The 20,419-nt window shown below is 36.4% G+C and overlaps 1 protein-coding gene and 1 non-coding gene across 2 annotated transcripts in view; one reads left to right on the forward strand and one right to left on the reverse strand.

Annotated features, from left to right (window-relative positions):
* The window catches only part of LOC105475252 (aminoadipate-semialdehyde synthase), a 69,317-nt gene that overhangs the window by 44,209 nt on the left and 4,689 nt on the right, over nt 1-20,419 (forward strand). The window contains exons 14-20 of the mRNA XM_011730338.2: nt 1,368-1,486; nt 1,655-1,781; nt 7,106-7,216; nt 7,313-7,421; nt 8,385-8,525; nt 14,041-14,208; nt 18,652-18,747. Of these exons, the coding sequence (XP_011728640.1) occupies nt 1,368-1,486; nt 1,655-1,781; nt 7,106-7,216; nt 7,313-7,421; nt 8,385-8,525; nt 14,041-14,208; nt 18,652-18,747 (871 nt within the window). The remainder of the gene's footprint in view (nt 1-1,367; nt 1,487-1,654; nt 1,782-7,105; nt 7,217-7,312; nt 7,422-8,384; nt 8,526-14,040; nt 14,209-18,651; nt 18,748-20,419) is intronic.
* Nucleotides 18,463-18,524, reverse strand: LOC112425602 (U7 small nuclear RNA). The gene has a single exon (XR_003016719.1). It is a non-coding gene; the product is annotated as a U7 small nuclear RNA (small nuclear RNA).

A 20,419-nucleotide genomic window follows, 5' to 3' on the forward strand; every position in this document is an offset into this window, starting at 1 on the left:
TTCTCTCTTATGTGTCCTATTTCATGTAGCAGCAGGTTTACTTGGCTCTGATTGTTAGAACTTGCTGCCCTCTTTCCTGATGGAAACTTGTGCCAAGATACTAATAACAAAGTTTGCATTTTGAAAGGAAATTTACTTTGTATTGAATCCTGCCTTATTCTTCTGTTCTTTTCATCACTTAGCACAGTGATTATTAACCTGGAATCTGGGGTTTGGGGGTACTGATGGGCTAGACAGTATTAGAATCTAGGAGTGAGTTTCTATTTTGAGCATTTGATATTTGGAATGTTTTAATTATACAAACTACAGAAAATATTGTTAGACAGAATGTATAATAACCAAATAATAGTGGTTCTCTCTGGAAGGTGAAATGGGAGATGGTAGTAGTTAAATGAGACCTCTTCACATCAATAATAATGTGTGTTGGGGTACAGAGGGACAGGAATGTTTTATACTTATACTTATTTTTATTTATTTAAAATTAATGAAAAGGTTTTTGGGTTAATGTTCAAGAGACATTCTGACCTAAAGATTCTAAATAACAGAGCCTACTTCAGTCCCTGGCACCAGGCCATTTCTTTGGTTTCATGTTGATAACAGGGAATTCGATTCAAAAAATATTTAATGAGTAAATTCCATACTTAAGACAAAACATGCTGAGCATTAATGGGTTTGTAAAGATGGGTAAGTCTTAGATGCTGCCTTGGAGGTCATAGTTTGTGGGAAAGACAGAAAATCATCTGCCTGGAAGGTATAATTCCAGCAGAATAAACTGTTCAAGAATTAAAATAATGCCTAACACTAGTCTTCATTTTCTACATTTAACCCGTGACATCTGTGACTCAAAGTCATGGTTTTGACTATTTTCAAGTGACCCTAAAGATATATGACAAAACAATTTCTAATATGGGTAATAATATTCACTTCCTCAAATTGTTGCCTTCTGGGATTGTTGTGAGTAATAAATAAAGTTTCCAAGGTAAAGCCCCTTGCATGATTTTGAATTACATCTTCTGGAAGGATAAAATGTGAGACCAAGTTACTCAATCACAAGCAAACCAAGAAAAGGTCCAGCACCTGCACCTCACTAGTAATACTGGAAATTCATGAAATACATCTGTACATCTACAGATATGTATCTCAGAGACATCACGTCTATTGTTCTTCATTGTACAAAATGTAAAATAATTGAAGAAATATGTTGGTATAGGGAACTCACTCATGTTGAAATTCTTATTTTAAGTAATGTGAAGAGAAAATGTTGCTTCATTATTTAGGTTTTAGTATGATTTGTGGACAGCAAGATTCTGTTATTTAAAAAAAAATAAAATTTTAATTAGCCCCTTCCCCTCTTTGTTTTTAAATAGGGAATGTGCTCAGTCACTTTCAATGGGCACCAGAAAGGTTTTGGTTCTTGGATCTGGCTATGTATCTGAGCCTGTATTGGAATATTTATCAAGAGATGGCAATATAGAAATAACAGTAGGTAAATAAGCCCTGATTTTTGAAGAAGAAAAATATATTTTAAAGCATACTGACTTCTACATTTTAGAAGACTACTTTGTTTCTGAAATTTGAACATTTATTTTTGGAGATATTAAAATATATTTTACTCTGACATATCTAAAAATGTGACTTTTAATTCTTGAAATAGGCTCTGACATGAAGAATCAAATTGAACAGTTAGGCAAGAAATATAATATTAATCCTGTTAGCATGGACATTTGTAAACAAGAAGAGAAGCTGGGCTTCTTGGTGGCAAAACAGGATCTTGTCATCAGGTCAGTACCTGGCAAGAAATGAGTTTCATATTTTTGTTGTTATTTCTTTTCTCTTATTTTTCTCTTTCTCTTTCACTTCTCTCTTCATACTCTTTTGGAGTAAACTTTTTAATGGAAGCATGGGTCCAGAAGGTGCACAAATCATAAGTATATAGCTCAATGAATTTTCACAAAGTGAACACACTCTGTGACGATTATCTATGTCAGGAAACAGAGTATCAATAATTCCCCAGAAGCCTTCTTGGTGCCTCTTTCTATTCACTTACCCCATCCTCTAAGAGTAAACACTATCCTGGCTTCTGACATTCAGTTTTTGCCTGCTGTCAAACTTCATATAATTGGAATCATTCAATATATCCTTGTTTGTGACTGCCTTCTCCCATTCAGTGTTGTGATTATGAGAGTCATCTGTGCTATTGTCTGAAATAATAGTTTATTCATTCTCATTGCTGTGTAGTATTTCATTATGTGAATATGCCATTGTTATTTATTTGACTACTATAGATATTTAGGTTGTTTCTGGATTTTGGCTATTATAAGTCACACTGTTATACACATTTCAGTATTTGTCTTTTTGTGACCATTTCACCAAAACAGTAATTACACATTTCTGTTGGGTATATACTTAGAAGTGCGATTGCAGGTCATAAGGTACTAATGTTTTATATACTTTAGTATCTATTTTATCCTTTGGAGTTATAAAACTTAAATGAAATAAGTAGATTACTTAGCCTTATGACCATTTTAAGTCTCATCATAGCAACAGATCTTGAAATAGGGTATTACTAACAAAAATGCAGATCTAACATCTAGATACAGCATTACATGAGATTTACTCGATAACTAAATTTGGTTTTGATATTTGAGTACATGTGTACACAAAGAAAGGAACAACAGACATCAGGGCCTACTTGATGGTAAAGGGTGGGAGGAGGGTGAGGATCGAAAAACTACTTATTGGGTGCTATGCTTATTACCTAGATAATGAAATAATCTGTACACCATACCCCCATGACATACAATTTACCTATATAACAAACCTGCACATGTACCCCTGAACCTAAAATCAAAGTAATAAATAAATAAATAATAAATACATTTGGTTTTGAAATGTCAAAGTGATGAGAATAGTTATTCATTCTTAGAATTTTCCCAAGATGAGAGGAAGACAGTCATCTGTTCCCTCACAGTGATTACCTAATCACTTTCACAGATCAGTTTCAAATTATATCTTTGGAGGAAGTTCTGTGATATTCTGCTTAAAAAAAAAAAAGCAAGCTTGGAAATCATATAATGAAAGGTAGTTCTGTAAGCTGGCATTTTTACATTTCTCTTGATATCTTTAAATGTAGGCTAACTTCATGCACTTAAAATGTCACTCAACTTATAAACATTTTATGAGCATTAATTTTTATTTAGAAAAAATTGACTAATGACCAACTAAACCTCTCTGATATTTACCATGTAAAGAAATCCTGATTCAAAATAGAATGATCTAGCCTTCCAAGTAGAACAGTAATTTATTTTGACACATATAGGTACCTAAATATATCATTTTTAATTAAAAGTAAATAACACAATAAAATCCATTTGAAACAAAATCTGAAATAAAATGTGACAAGATAATGGACAAAGACATCAATCTATTAATATATCCAAATTTTAAAATTTAGCAAACAGGTGGCCTTCAATAAGATTTAGCATTAGCAAAATCTGTTTTATATTTAATCTTTTCTCATTTGGTATATTTTCTATGCTGAATAGTGGTAATGCCATTAAACAGTGTTATCCTATAGCATTCCTTACATTTTTTTTTTTCTTTTTTCGAGACAGAGTCTCATTTTGTCACCCAGGCTGGAATGCAGTGGCACAATCTTGGCTCACTGCAACTTCCGCCTCCCAGACTCAAGTGATCCTCCCACCTCAACCACCCAAGTAGCTGGGACTACAGGCATATGCCACTATGCCTAACTACATTTTGTATTTTTAGTAGAGATGGGGTACCACCATGTTGCTCAGGCTGGTCTTGAACTCCTCAAGCAATCTACTTGCCTCAGCCCCTCAAAGTGCCAGGATTACCGCATAAGTCACCATGCCTGGCCAACTGTTTTATTTTTTAAATTGGGGAAAGAATGTTTTGATATAAACACAGTGATAGGGACTACAAAAAAATGAGTAAAGAATATGTTTCAAAAAAATTTTAGTAATATGTACAATTCTCATAGTTTTAATTTTTCAAATTTAGTTTTTAATAATTTAATACAAAGTAGTAATTGATTTCAATGTTTCTTTGAAAATTCCACATGATTTTGTATGTATTTTTCACAAGTGACATTTTCGACCTTTTGGAGTAATTGGGCTGGAGTCAACTTAAATAATTTGAGTATGTCCCATTGAGTGCTTCCTATATCATATTCGAGACGAATTATGAACTCTAATCCGTTTGTCTAAAAAGTGCCACCAGGCACAATCCTAATATTGTACTTCTCAGCCTATTATAAGGACAAGTTTTAAAATATTATTAGATCTTAGTAAAATTTTGATTGGGCAAGTTTAATATGGAGAATGTGATTTTAAAATTTCTGCTTAACTTTTAAGATGATGACGTTGCACCTTTTCTATTAATATTTGGTTTAATAGTTTTGCAAGTATTTTACTCAGTAGCTTCTAAAAGTCTACCAAATTTGTTAGCACTAATTCTTTTTGGTTTAAAGAAACAAAAACACAGAGACCAGGAGCTTTTGATACTGATAAAAGACACACAATTTTATTCTGCATTATAATAAATTTAAATAGCAATACTCTATTCCATTGACCTGCGGAGGAGTAAATGCCTGAAAAGTGGTTTTATTTTATTTTTGTGAAGTAGAGAAAATCTGAAGTATGCAGAATGAATTTCACAAGTACAATGATATAGTGTGATATTGTCTACATTGGTTTTTATTTTTTTGTTAGTACTGTAGACAGCTTTACCCAACAGGCATTAAAAACAACTTAAATATTGTCATGTAATTAATAGGGTATTTTATTATTCCTAGAATAGAATATGGATATACTCATGTATATAACACTCATATTTATGAAAATTTAATTTCTTATGATTATGCAGTCCCAGAACCAAATTATTATACCACAGCCAAATTTGTTGAAATCCCAATCAAAGTTGAGCTTTGAGTACAACATTATCTGTTGTTCACCATGTGGATTTTTAGCCATTTTGATAGCCTTTACACTGATCAATACCATTAAAGCCTATCTCCTCCTTGGGCCCTTCCTGGAGTCTACTCAATAATGTAATACATGAGCTGTAGAAATACAGGGACAAATGAATCAAATTCCATTAAATGTTAAAAAGATATAACTGGTTGCATGCAGAGGAAGGATATCTGGCTTTGGGGAAATCTGGGAAAGCTTTGTGGAGGAAAACAACTTTTTGGAAATTTCTTAAAGGGGCAGATATAATTTGGATTGGGGTTTTCTGTCTTGGGTTTTCCACTAAAATAGGGCTGTCTTTCTTTTTACCTCCACATCTTCCAAATGGCTATCAGGAAGTGGCAAACTAGGTCAAGATGGCCCATGTATTATGTTATTGAGTAGACTCTAGGAAGGGCCCAAGGAGGAGATAGGCTTTAATGGTGTTGATCAGGGTAAAGGCTATCAAAATGGCTAAAAATCCACATGGTGAACAACAGATGATGCTGTACTCAAAGCTCAACTTTGACTGGGTTTTCAACAATTTTGGCTTTGGGATTATAATTTGGTGCTGGGACTGCATAATCACGAGAAATCAAATTTTCACAAATATGAGTATTATATAAATGAGTGTATCTATTGTACAATAGCGTCTATTGTAGGAATAGTACAATATATTATATATATTGTAGGAATAATAAAATACCCTGTCAATTACATGACAATATTTAAGTTGTTTTTTATTGACTATTTGGTAAAACTGTCTACAGTACCAACAAAAAAATGAAAACCAACATAAACAATATCATACTATACCATTGTACTTGTCAAATTCATTCTGTGTACTTCAGATTTTCTCTAGTTCATAAAAAAACACAAAAACAAAATAAACAATAAAACCACTTCTCAGGCATTTATTCCTCCTCAGGTCAATAGAATAGTGTTGCTATTTAAATGTGATAAAAAGGTGATTTTATTCTGTGGCCCACAGGGAGTCGTTTATCATGTCCAAGGGAATATTTATTTATTTTACTTTCAACTTTTGTTTTACAATCAGGGGTTACATGTGCAGGTTTATTACAAAGGTATATTGTGTGATTCTGAGGTTTGGAGTATCAATGAATCTGTCACCGCGTAACAAGCATAGTCCCCTGTAGGTCGTTTTTCAGCCCTTGCTTCACTTCTTACCTATTCCCTCTGGTAGTGCTCAGTGTCTATTGTTTCCATCTTTAATTCCATGTGTACCCAATGTTCAGCTCCCACTTACTTGTAAGTGAGAGCCTGTAGTATTTGGTTTTCGGTTTCTGTGTTAGGTTGCATAGGATAATAGTTTCCAGCTGCATCCATGTTGCTGCAAAGAACACGATTTCATTCTTTTTTATGGCTATGTAGTATTCAGTGGTGTGTATGTATTACAGTTTTTAATCCAATTCACTGTTTTTGGTGTTTTTTTTATTTTTGTTTCATTTTGTTTTGTTTTGTTGAGACAGGATGTCACCGTACTGCCCAGGCTGGTGTGCAGTGGTGTGATCTCGACTCACTGCAGCCTTGACCTCCTGAGCTCAAGTGATCCTCTCACTTCAGTCTCTGGAGTAGCTGGGACTACAGGGATGCGCCAACATGCTGGAATAATTTTTGTATTTTTTGTAGAGATGATATTTCATCATGTTGTCCAAGCTGGTCTTGACTCCTGGACCCAAGCAACCCACCTGTCTTTGGCCTCCTAAAGTGCTGGGATTACAGGCATGAGCCACAGCTCCTGGCCCCAATCCACTATTGATGAGCATGTCAATTGATTCCATTCTTTGTTATTGAGAATAGTGCTGTGATGAATATGTGAGTGCATGTGTCTTTTTGGTAGAATAATCTATTTTCCTTTGGATAGATACCCAGTAATGCGATTGCTAGGTCGAATGGTAGTTCAACCTTTAGCTCTTTGAGAAATCTCTGAACTGCCCTCTGTAGCAGCTGAACTAATTTACATTCCCACCAACAGTGTTTAAGTGTTGCCTTTTCTGAGAGAATAATTTAATCAGAACAGTAACTTAAGATGCAGCCTTAATACAGTTCAAGTGCCTCGGCAGGTATGGTTGAAAAAGGGAGTTTCTGATTAGTTTTTTCCTGTTTTTAAGCTTGTTGCCTTATGTATTGCATCCTCTTGTGGCCAAGGCCTGCATCACAAACAAAGTTAACATGGTCACTGCAAGCTACATCACACCAGCACTAAAAGAATTGGAAAAGAGGTAAGTTTTAATCATTTTAAACAAACTGAGTGAATCCATGGCATTGTTTTTATTTTATATTCAAGTTTTCCTTTTTCCTCTTTCCACCTGCTGCAGTGTGGAAGATGCCGGCATCACAATCATTGGTGAATTGGGATTGGACCCTGGTCTTGATCACATGTTAGCAATGGAAACAATAGATAAAGCCAAGGAAGTGGGAGCCACGGTGAGCCCAATTTATGCCCAAAGGAGAACATGAAAATGTCTAACTTCTTGTGTACAGAATCAAAGTATGAGTTATAATATAGCAACACCTTTAATCAAAGTTAGAGTTTTTTCGCTGGAGTACAATGGCATGATCTCGGCTCACTGCAACCTCCACCCCCCAGGTTCAAACAATTCTCCTGCCTCAGCCTCCTGAGTAGCTGGGATTATAGGCACATACCACCGTGCCCGGCTAATTTTGTATTTTTAGTAGAGATGGGGTTTCTCCATGTCGGTCAGGCCAGTCTCGAACTCCTGACCTTGGGTGATCCATCCCCCTTGGCCTCCCAGAAATTTTAAATAAAATCTTATAACTGCAAAAATATCTATATGGGAAAGCAATGTCCAGGTCTTAGGTAGCAACCAAATTTTGGAGAAACAGATGCTACTATAAAATTTTGGCTTAATACAAATTTTAGACTACCTTAAAGATTCTGTAATAAGGTTTGACTTTTAAAAATGAGAAGAATCTTTGGGTATCAGAGTCTGTTGATATGAAATATCATTTATGAAATAGTACTTTTGACAAGGTACTATTGGGTGTAAATGGGATGATTCAGATTGTTTTAGGTTTTTTGAATGTGTGTATATATGTGTATTCAAATTATATATATGTAAATATATAATTTTAATTCAAAAGTTAGTAGGAACTGACCAAGTAGAATTGAACTAAGAGTTGGATTTTTAACTGAACAAAATGTTAGTCACTATTTTTACAGTTTTTTTAAAAAACATATATATAAAATCATCTGTTATTTAATCGAATGGTACATGGCTTTAAAGATGTATTTTCGAACGCCTTAGTAACTTTAAGAATGAAAAACTGTAGCAAGTTTACTCCATTCATATCATTGTCCTCAATTAATTACTTAGACATTCTCTAACTTGTGAATTCTTCCTTATATATTGATTCTTTAATTTATAGATTGAATCATATATTTCCTACTGTGGTGGGCTTCCAGCCCCCGAACATTCGAACAATCCATTGAGATATAAATTTAGCTGGAGTCCGGTGGGAGTTTTGATGAACGTAATGCAGTCTGCCACCTATCTGCTTGATGGAAAGGTGAGGAATCTCATCCAATAATAGTGATATCAACCTGCAATAACTGCCTGGGACAGTCTAAATACTCCCTGATCCCAAACCCTTTAATAATGCTGTCTCCATTATCTCCTCCTGTGGTATTTCACAGTGTATATTTTCTGCTCTGTTTAGCATGGTCTCCTTGCAGGTCCAAGCAAAGCCTGTGCCTATTCTTCCCTATGCCTTCTCACAAGTTGTTTCTGCCATTCAAAAATTCACTTCTCTATATATGTAAACACTGGTTATCTCTTGGTTTATTTCAGCATGACAGACATTTTCTGAGTATCTACTATGTGCTGGACTTTGGGCAAGTTACCCAAGACTGGCACAGAGAATGAAATTCATTACCTCAGGAAACTCACAGCTGGATTGGGGATGGGTTTTAGTGCTTAGAATGGAGGGTTTCTTGTGCTGGGGAAAGAAACTGCAATTTCTTCCCCAGCTGCCATGTAACAGAACATAAGAACTCTCTGAGTTTAGTATTATTTTCATTATTTTACAATAAGAAAGCTGTGGCTCAGAGAGCATGTCCGAGGTCATTTGACTGAGAGTCAAACTCAGGTCTAACTAACTCTTAAAGATGTTTTTTTCTCCCTTTGCCAGATTGCCTAATGGCTGGAAGGACAGACACGGGAATAAATAATTACGATCGAATAGGGAAATTTCCAAAGCATGTTAAAGTGGCTCAGAGGTACAGACAGGAGAACAGTTTAATTGGCCTTGGTGAAGGGGTTGAGGGAAGGAGGATGGGGAGAAGGAAACCTAGTGGAGAAGAGGATGTGCTTGGCCTTGAAGGATATGAAGGTGCCAGCTAGGCGGGGATGTTAGCACTCATGGTATGACAGTTTTACAAGGGGAAAAATCAGGTTTAGGGATTTAAGATAACAGCTACATTTAAAGAAATGGCAAGTGGCAGAGCCAGTATCCAAATCACATCTATCTGACTTCATAGTTTATGCTCATAGTTTGGAGAAAAATGTAATGAGACTCAGAGTGCCTCTTTGAATTGTGTTGCAGGCACTCACTCACCTTGCCCTAGTACTGGCCCTGCAGGGAATGATGAGTAATATGATCAGATAGATGTGTCTTAAAAAGATTATTCTAGCATCAGTATTTTACATTGTCAATGTATCTGTGAATCGAAATGTATTTCAGGAGTTGACAGAAAGAATTTCTTAAGCAACAAGGTGAATGCTGTTATTAGCCATGGTCTTTCGTGCCCGTGATATAGAGAATAAGTCATAGTTGGCTGTACCTTGGAATTACAAGGGGAGTTTAAAAAGTGCTTGGGCCTCATCCCTAAAGATTCTGATTTGCCTGGGTTTGGGGATTTTTAAAATCTCCCTAGTGATTCTAATATGCAGCCGAATTTGAGAACAACTGATTTGATGATCAGAGAACCACAGCTACACTTAAAATAGTACTAAACAAGCAGGACACTTTAACTTGGTGCTGGAATGTGTGATATGTTTCAGGATAATAAACAGGATCGATGAGTTCTGGTCTAATTCCTGGCATCCCTCATAACATAGCCAAAGACCTGGCAGTTGAAAAGATCCACCGGATGTCAGTTTCCTGATGTGGAATGTGAGCACTGATGTTCCATCCAATTCTTTAGTTCTATGAATCATGAAGCTTTGGACCAGAATCTTAGTCTGATGTTTTATCAAGCACACATCCTTTTACATGCTACAGCCTGTCTCCTATTGCATTCCAACTGCTCCTTTTACCTTCTGCGATCTTAAGAGACTGGCCTATGTTTAGTATAAATTAACATGTGAAAGCAAGACAAATTCTTGTCTCAGTTGAGTAAAACACTTATTTTCAGGAGGCCTTATAAATGCTAAAGTTGGTAACAATGAAAGAGTCAGCAGAGTACAATCATCTAAAAGAAAGAGCAAGAAACTTGCTATCTGTGGGCCTGGCTCTGCCATTACTGGTTGTGAGCTTTGGGTTCCTTGTCGGAAGATGAGGACAATCACGCCAGCCTTCCGGGGTTCTTAGTCAGTGAGGTCACATAGATTGCAATCTGCCTAACAGCAGATTGTCAGGCATGTAATCAATCTAGCAAATATTAGCTACTTAAGGAAATTAGTAGTTGTGAGGGTTTAAGAAAAGCAAGAGGTTATTTTCAGGTAGCAGAAGTTGTATTTGTTAGATTTGAAGTTCTCCTCTTTCATCCTCAACTTCTTTTGTAAAAATGAGTACTTTTTGCATCTCTCTGACACTGTGGAGGATACCAAGAGAAAACATGACACTTTTCTTTTCTTTGCTAAAATAATACTCTTTTCAAGGTCCCACTTGCGTTTCCTCTTGTGGATGAAGCTTTTTGTGACCACTCCAGCCTCTGTTCACTATTATTTTGTCTGAACTGAATCAAAGAATCAGACACTTCGTTTTTCCGTGTCTAAGAATTTTCTAGGTGCTGCATTATTCAGTCAGTAATTCAAGTGTTTCAGTGTGTTTCCCAAGCCAGATTGTTAAACAACTTAAAACCTCTCTTGTATTCTTGCCCTTCACTCCCTGTGCCATCATCACCCTGCACCATGGAACGGGTCTTAAATAATTCACAGAATCATAATGGGGAACCAAGTCACTTCTCTGACTTCTACTTAAAATTGAAGCCTTAAACTTTTCCAGCAATTGGGCAGTGGCCTATGAATTTGAATATATCTCATTGTCTTATATCTTTGCAGTAATTTCTAGCCACTTGTACTATTTCTAACTTCTAATTTGATTCTTAACAATTGTGATTTTCTTCCACATATTCAGAGACAGTGATATCATCTTTTCTTGGTTTCATTCCCCTCACAGGGGTGGTATACTTTTTTACATTGGTGGCATTTGGGAGTGACATGGCAGAGCTTTGCCATCACCTTCTGCAGTGTTTCCCAGTCTAACCTGGCAAAACATGTAATCTGAGTGAGAAGTGTGCTTGCTCTGCAAACATCACTTTAAGAGAAGTTTTCTAGCCCTCTATCCATTGCCTGCCACCACCTTGACTGCAGCACCCAGCCCCTTGGAAATCAAGAGCTACCACTGTCTTCCTTTGCCTGTATCCATTCTTTATGCAGCTTTCATGTGGATCCCAGGTGGCCTAATCTGGAATGCTGACTTTGTCAATATCCCCTTAAAAATACTGATTCAGAAACAAGCATGATTAAGGGGACAGTGTAGTAGAAGGAACACAGACATTGCAGTCAAATAGAACTGAGTTCAATTTGCCTTTGGGTGACTCAGCCTCAGTTTTTACCTCTGAAAAATGGGTTATTTCATGGATTAAAGATAATGCCCAGTACAAGGCACGGGGCACATAGTGGGCCCTGAAAAAATGATTGTATATTTCCTTATTAATTTGGTGATCAAGCTTATTGTGATTATTTAAATATATATGATACATTATTCAAATATAACAGTGATTCTCTCTAGTTGGGAGATACGTATTTGTGTTTGTCTGTGTGTGTGTGTGTGAAAGAGCTGGACCTAGAGAAACTTGCAACAGCAGTGAATAATGAGCCTGAGCATTGTCAGAGCAGAAAGAAACGTATATTCTCCACAAAACAGACGAATATGTTTCTGTTGTCATTCAAATTATTAATAAAACAATAACGAAGAAAAAACTTATTGTTGAACTACATTATATGCCACTAGAAATACAACTATGAATTAATATCAAATGACAATGATTACCCAGTAATTTTTGGGTCAGGTTGCTTAGCCAACTGCCATTCTCAATAAATGAACCATTGCCATTCAGCTTACATTTCTCCATCTTCTTTGTAAGGATTTCATGATAGACTTATGAACTTGCTGTTTTATTTCTGATTGGTAAGCTGGAATATTGTCGGCTTTATTGAATTTTTCTTTCAGAAATTTTCCTGACCTTCAAACAAGCAAACAAAACTTAAGAACTGTCATAGATTACAGAAATGAGATGGGTGTGAAGACCCTAACGGTCAACATTTGCTTTTTTTGTTTTTTAAGAGATGGTGTCTTAAACAGCCTGTGTCTCTCAGGCTATTCTCAAACTCCTGGGCTCAAGCCATCCTCCTGCCTCAGCCTCCTGAGCCAAGTAGCTGGGATTACAGGTGGGCACTACAATGCCCAACATTTGCTTTCTTACATTTTTTCAAAAATTTAGAATTCTTTTAAATATATTGATTTTAAAGATGTAGTACAGAAATCATCCCTTTGGAAATGTTTACTCTGCAGTCTAGAAGAGTTCACAAGAAAATTAAATGAAAGGCATTCCTTACATCCTTCATTCAGATTTTCACTTTTGAAATTTGAAATGGTGCTTGGCACTCTCCAAAGTGAGCCTCTGAACTGAAAAGACTCCAGTGGTCCTGACATTGCAGCCAGCATAGCCCTTTTCTTTCTGGGGCTTCATCCACATATAAATGAGTTTCCATTTTCTGTCTCATACAAAGGCACGTTCAGAACCCATCTACAAATAAGGCATGAGAATCATTAAGTTTAGCCAAAGGCCTCTTCAGGCAAATCCTGTGAATCCACCTTAAAGTACATTGGCAGCTCCCTGGTACAGTATTGCTTTGTGCAGCTTAGATAAATTGGTCAGAAATTGTTTCCAGTGGTACAATAAGGATAAAATTCAGTTCCACCAGCAGCACCAACCAGAATTCTCACACCTAATTTTATCACTCCAGAATACTTTCCATTATCTCAATGATAATAATAAGCCTCATAAACTAAAAGAAAATTTGTCCTTTAATTAAAATTAGAGACAAAGAAATCCTTCATTGCATTTTGAGTATGTGTGATGGGGGTAGGGGTATGGGAAATAGAAGTACTGAGATATCAAAAGATTTTTATTTCATCACTCATGTTATTCCCTTCACAATTTGTGTGATCCCCGACACATAGATAGTAACTGCTCAATAAATTTAGCTGTCTGAATGAAATGTGTGTGACTGATGACTAATGTGGCATTTAGAAGGGTCATGAAAGTAAAAGAAAAGAATGAGAATATTGATTGTTGTTTGAGCATAGAAGCCATTTAAATAATTATCTGTTGCTTTAACTTATTTTTTTAAGTTTATTTTTTAAACATTTTTATATAAAATAATTTTAGATGTTTATTTTTTAAACATTTTTTATTTTAAAATAAATGTTTAAAAAAATAAAATTAAAATGTTTATTTTAAAACTTTTTTCTAAATATTTATATTTTTTAAAAAGGCAAATTCTAGTGGTAAATAATTTAGTGCCATTTTATCCAGGGGAAGGAAAAAACTTGAAAATAAGACCTTATGTTTAGAAAAACTAAATGTTTTAGAGTCAAATTTTAAAGCTTGAGAGAAGAATTGCTTTGTGAATTATGATATTAGAAGGACAGCTTAAGTATGGGATAATGATTATGGTGGTTTCATTATTTTTTTTTTCAAAGTTCTGTTGCTTTCTTTGTCCATATAATTCAGGGAAGCCCTAAAAGAAAGGAACAACTGTAACCCCATCTGTGCCTTCTCAATGTTCCTCAGGTTGTGAATGTTGCAGGGGGCATCTCCTTTCTTGATGCCGTTACGTCCATGGATTTTTTCCCAGGATTAAATTTGGAAGGCTATCCTAACAGAGACAGTACGAAATATGCTGAGATTTATGGCATTTCTTCTGCTCACACTTTGTTGCGGGGGACACTGAGATATAAGGTAAGCAGCTGGACTTTAGATTCAACATGTTGCCAGTTTTGATGTAAGTGATGTGTACACTTAACTTTTCTTAGTAGTCAAAATAATTAAGATGATAAACCAAGTTGGAGTCTATTTCTTTTTTTCAGAAATCTTATGATTGAATATTTTAGGAGACTCACCTCAAAATAAAAAGATAATTAATTGACTCATTAGGATTGAGGACAGGCAGGGCTTCAGGCTTAGTGAGAGTTAGAGGTCAAGTGACTTCCCCAGGACCTGATTTCTCGTAACCTCTCGGCTCTTCTTTCCAGTATTCACTGGAGTCTCAAGTGCTAGGCGATGGCAGAGTTGTGGCAGCATCCCCAGGCTCTCAGGATCAAATTCAGTGGGAATAAAAAATGATACCGTTCTAATAGCCAAAAATACGATTTTTGTCTCATTAGCTCCCTAAGGTCAGTGGGATAAAATGTGCTCATCTACTTTGACCTATGTTATATGTCCCTAGAAATGGAGATGGATTCAATGTCATTAAAAAATGAGGACTGGGGTGGAGGAAACAGACAAGATTAAAGGGGCCTCCCCAGAGCAAATCCAAAATGTTTTTAAACCACAAAATGGGGAGTACATTCTAGGAGCATAAATGCAAATGTCCACTACACATTTGTTGATCACAAAAAAAGCAGTTACAAGTGTAACCAAATCAAGACAACTGGTTTAATAGTTTTCGAGCATAATATCACAAATTGGGTAGCTTGAAACAATAGAGATTTATTCTGTCACCATTCAGGAGGCCAGAAGTCTGAAATCAAGGTGTGTGTGAGTAAGGTTGGTGCCTTTTGGAGGCTTGACTTTGAGACACATCCATCCAGTTTGTGCCTCAGTTTCATATCACCCTCTTCTGTATGTCTCACTGTGTTGCCTCCCATCTTATTAGGGCACTAGTCATTGGACTTAGGGTTCACCCTAAATCCAGGTTGACTTCATATTGAGATCCTTAATTAATTCTATCTGCAAACATTCAAGTGAAGCCATATTCTGAGGCTCTGGATGCCCATAAATTTGGCGACAGGGCACTCAACTCAACCTAATGTAACCAGCATACCTAAAATACATGCGTCTCTCAAGATCAGAGACCTGGCTGCAAATCTGTCTGTCTTGTGAGATTTCCTGGCTAAGGCCAGAGAAGGGATTTGTCTCATGTGTGTTATCTAGTATTCTCTAATTATCTTTTTAACTGGAAGATGTAAGGCACATGGACCTGTCAGTGATGACTCTTCAATCATGTGCCTGCTTTTCTGTCGCTCTCTTATCTTTTTTTGCTGGCTGTTCCTTTTGCCTGGAAATTTTCCTCCAAGTTTTGTATCGTACTCCTTCAGGCCTTGTTCTTTTCTTCTTTGCAACCCTGCCCCTGGTAACCCGGTTTTATTATCTATCTCTGCATATTTTACTTTCTTAAAAAAAAGGATTCTGCATGTAAGTGAGATCATGCAATATTTTACTTTTTGTGTCTCACTTATTCCACTTAGCAAAATGTCTTCCAGGTTCACCCACCTATCTGTTCTTAAAAAGAAAACAACCACTGTATTTCTTACTCTTGAGAGCTTCTGTTACATTTATGGGCACTTAGCGTTTACTTGTCAGCATTTTAAATTATAATTTTATGTATATTTTTCTTGTCTCCCCAAAGAGATTGTAAGCTCCTAGAGAGCAGGTGCTTGTACTCCATGAATATGACTTTTTCATTGTCCAGGAATCAAATGAGACATCAATGACAATGTCCTCCTGAGATCTAGGAGCTGTGGCTCTTCTACCAACCTTTAGGCACAGTAGAAATTCTAGTCTGAACTCATGCATACTATCCCCAGCTCTGGCAGATTTCTTCATCTCTTTTCTTCAATTTGTTCAAAGAATATGAGTAGTAACTTTTTTTTTTTTTTTTTTTTTGGCCAGTAGTTAGGATATATGGCTTTCAGTATAGTCTTTTGACAAACATATAGATCCTGGAATGAAGGATTTTAATAGATTTAAACATTGAATAAAGGTCTCAACAAGGTGTGCAAGTGGGAGACATCCCCACAGATTCTGAGGATGGAAGATGTCACAGTGTTCATAATCATAAGGGCCATCATCCTGGGCAATGCCAGCAACCCTTTGGTAACCCTAACATTCTTTCCAGTACTGGAGATGAGATACCATCATTCAAATATGACAAAGAGGCCTTGGCTACTCTCCTTCTCTGCCTGCCTGTCACCTGCTTGTCCTTCTAGATGCAGCTTAATAGCACCTTCCTATGGTATCCTCCCTAACTCCTTCCCCTTGAACCACCCACCCCCATCTATGTGAGTTCCCCTTCTTTTGTGCTCCCACAGCGATGTTTTCCTGTAACCTAGCACATATTAATATAATACTCTGCTACAGTTTAGTCATCAGTGGTGATGCATTTTTGCGCTCCATGGACTAGGAATTATTTACTTGACTTATCTGACCCTTCTGTTGACTGTAGTTTCTGCATAGATGGGACTGCATTTTTTTTTTCGTCTCTGTGGCCTCAGTCCCTAGCACAAGTCTGACATATGGCAGCAGTTTGCTAAATGCTTATTGATGAATGAATACCTAAAATAAATTCATTTCTAGGGGTCAGCATAAAAATATATTTCTGAGATTAATAAATAGCTCAGAAATCAGCATTTTAGATGTTGGATAAAGGGATCTCTATCACCTAACAGGTCCCAGAAGCGAGCTAAACAAGCTAGTGATATTACTTTTCTGTTTCTCCTCTTTGAAGTATATTTGCATTTGGATTAGAGCAAATGAGAATTCTTTTTTTAGTAACCTTTAAACAGTTTGAACAATATAACCTTTAGAAATGTGAAAATTGCTAGTTGACCAGACATTCAGTTGTGAAGTATCTGATGGTTACAGGAACTATTTTATATTTTAAAAACTCTGTTGCTCCCTAGAATTACTTCCCTCTCTCTCTTTTCTTCTCTCTCTCTCTGCTTGAGCAGTAATTACAGCAGCTGCAAAATTTCTTATCTTAGCCCTCTCACCCTGCTTCCCATTTGCACACTGGAGAATAAACCATTATGGTCTTTCTTCACTCATCTATTATTCAGAATCTATTTATCCAGCCATTTGTTCTCTTTTAGGGGATTGGAATGCTGAATAATGGATTGGAATGTTGAATAATGTTGAATACCTTCCTATGGTATCCTCCCTAACTCCTTCCCCTTGAACCACCCAGCCCCATCTATGTGAGTTCCCCTTCTTTTGTGCTCCCACAGCTATGTTTTCCTCTAACCTAGCACCTATTAATATAATACTCTTCTACAGTTTAGTCATCAGTGGTGATGCATTTTTGCTCACCATGGACTAGGCATTATTTGCTTGACTTATCTGCCCCGAAGTGGGCATTGGGATGAAGAATATGCACACAAATAAAATATAATATAACATAATATAATATAATAAAGATATTATTTCCCTCCTTTCAATACCTACAGTACAGCAGCTGAATAGACAATTAATTACAAGCTGTATTAATTGCCATGATAAAGGTATATACAAAATGCTACAAGAAGGGAGTCTCCACTCACCTAGGGGACTCAGAAGAGGTGCTAAACTAGGTCTGAAGGGAGGAGAAAACATTTCATAAATGAAGAAGTATGGACAACACATTCCAGTTACAGGAGCAGCATATACGGAGGCCCTGGTTTCTGGAGGAACACAGCGCATTTGGGGAATAGTAAAAGTGGAGATCTGTGAGTTAGGTTAGATGAGCATATTGTGATGGGTTTTATATACTATACCAAGGACCTCAGGTTTGCTTTGTAGACAATGAAAGACATATGAGGAATTTTTATCAGAGTGGTGATGTCATCATTATCTTAGAAAAATCTCTCTGATTCCTACCTCTTTTTCTTCTCTCCGTATATCTTGGGGGTAGTGGCTCTAATCAGTAGATTGGATTATCTGCTTTTGAGGAGGATATTCTTACAAGTTCCTCCTTCCATTATAAGAAAGAGCTCAACTGACTGTTCTATTAAATAATATTCTGCTGAGCTGACAGCATATAACACATAAGAAAATGTGCCCTTATGCTGCCAGAAAATTTCATTCACATGTTACCCAGAAACAGAAGTAAAGACCTAAGTTTTGCAAGGTCTTTTATGTAAACCAGTGGAATTGTTATGACACTATTGATCTCAGTTTGAGTTTGAAATTAGTTGTAACTATATCCTCAATACATTTTTTTTTTTGGTGGGTTGTGGAGAGGGGTTTCTAGCAAAGATGAGAAAACCTGCTTGGCAAATTCTAAAAGAGCTGTAGCACTCATATCATCAATATAAACAATTATTTTCTAAATTAGTTATGAAGATAGATCCCTCTTTTCAAAAATATTTTATATTTTTTCATTGGAAGAAAAACATTTTATATACTGCTTATTAATTATTGTTTCAGGGATATATGAAAGCTTTGAATGGATTTGTAAAATTAGGTCTTATAAACAGAGAAGCACTTCCTGCCTTCAGACCTGAGGCCAACTTTCTCACCTGGGTGAGTGACTCTGGAATTACGTTCTATCTGCTCCTCTTCAGAAATACCTTCTGAAATGGTCGGGGGTGAACTCTGCTTTGGATCAACAAAAGAACCCATTTATTAGCTTATGAGCAGGAAGATAAATCGTAATTCTGAAGCCCCCTTTCCCCTCACTGTTGTGGAAGAATGGAGAGGGTATGGGGCTGACACATATCAGGCCTATTTCCTGCAGCAACTTACATCATTTGACTGCTCCTTGAGCTATGGTAAGAGATGGATTTGCTCTCTGCATTAAGCTCTGAGCTCTTCCAGTCGTCTAAGTGGTGACCCAGTGATGGGAGTCACTTGGGCTTCCTGAAAGTGAGAATCCAGGAGAGTTACTAGTGTATTACAGAACTGGATTCCCAACCTCCAAATCTTGTCAATACTCTCATGTGGTTACTTAGAACTATGAGTGTTTTGATTTTCAGTTACCAAGCTTATGTGTCCATCTTTTGTTCTACCAAAATCTTAAGGCCTCAGAGTTGGAATGAACTTTGGAGGCTTGGAAATGAATGTGAAGTAGAGCTTCCACTAACTGCTCAGAATTAACTCATTACCAGCTGGTCATTCAACTTAAACTAGTGTGCCCATATTCCAATAGAAATGCCAGAAATGTATCACAAGGAGAAAAGGACGAATGTTGCTAATTCTATTAAATCTCAAAAAAAAGTTTTGGTATTCTTGCTAGCTAGTTTCATTAAAAAAATTATTTTTTAATTTTTTATGGGTACATAGTAGGTGTGTGTATTTATGGAGGACATGATATATTTTGAAATAGGCATGCAATGTGTAATAACCTCATCAGGATAAATGGAGTATCTACCACCTTAAGCATTCATCACTTCTTTGTGATGCTTTTACACTCATTTTTTTGTGTGTGCATTTGTGAACCTTTCCAATCTTAAGTTTTACCTTTCATAAATTTACTTGTTGGGTAGGAGTGAATAAATATCTGCAGAGAGAACCTGGGGTTGAGGCAGCTGGCTTGAGAAGGTTGGTGCAGGCATTCTTAGGGATGGTCTTTTTTGTAAAAGACCAGGTTATAAATGTTTTAGACTTTATGGGCCACATGGTCTCTGTCAGTACCACTCACTTCTCCCATAGACGATACATAAACCAATGAGCATGACTGTGTTTCAATAAAACTTTTTATTTAATGAAACACAGTGAGCCAAATTTGGTCTGTGAACCAATTGGTTCACTCCTGATCTAGAGCATAGCATTTCCTTTGGGAGCCTAGAGAAAGTATTGTTTCGAAAGTAGAAAAAACTATGGCTACTGTTTACATGTTCTTCCTTTGAGATTTTATTAACTGCAAGGTCTTTCTTATCTCTTGAATCTACAAAAGAACCTGGGTTGCTACTGGCAACCACTGCAGTAAGCCTTTTCCACTTCATCCTGGTCAAAATGGACTGCTAGAGGGTAGGGGGAGAATGGGTAAAAAAAATAGTGATAGAGAGGATATACAAAGACAGGGAATGTGCTAGTAAGAAGCACACCATCTGTTTTGTATTGAGTTGATCTTAGAACCCATTTTTATTGGTGAAGTATCATTTTGGAATAGCAGCTATTTATTGATGTGTAGGTATGCAGATGCGTATATGTATGTGTATGTGTTACAATTTCCTGTTTCCAATTATTTTTAATT

This window comes from Macaca nemestrina, chromosome 4 (genome assembly GCF_043159975.1).
Source record: "Macaca nemestrina isolate mMacNem1 chromosome 4, mMacNem.hap1, whole genome shotgun sequence".
NCBI lineage: Eukaryota > Metazoa > Chordata > Mammalia > Primates > Cercopithecidae > Macaca > Macaca nemestrina.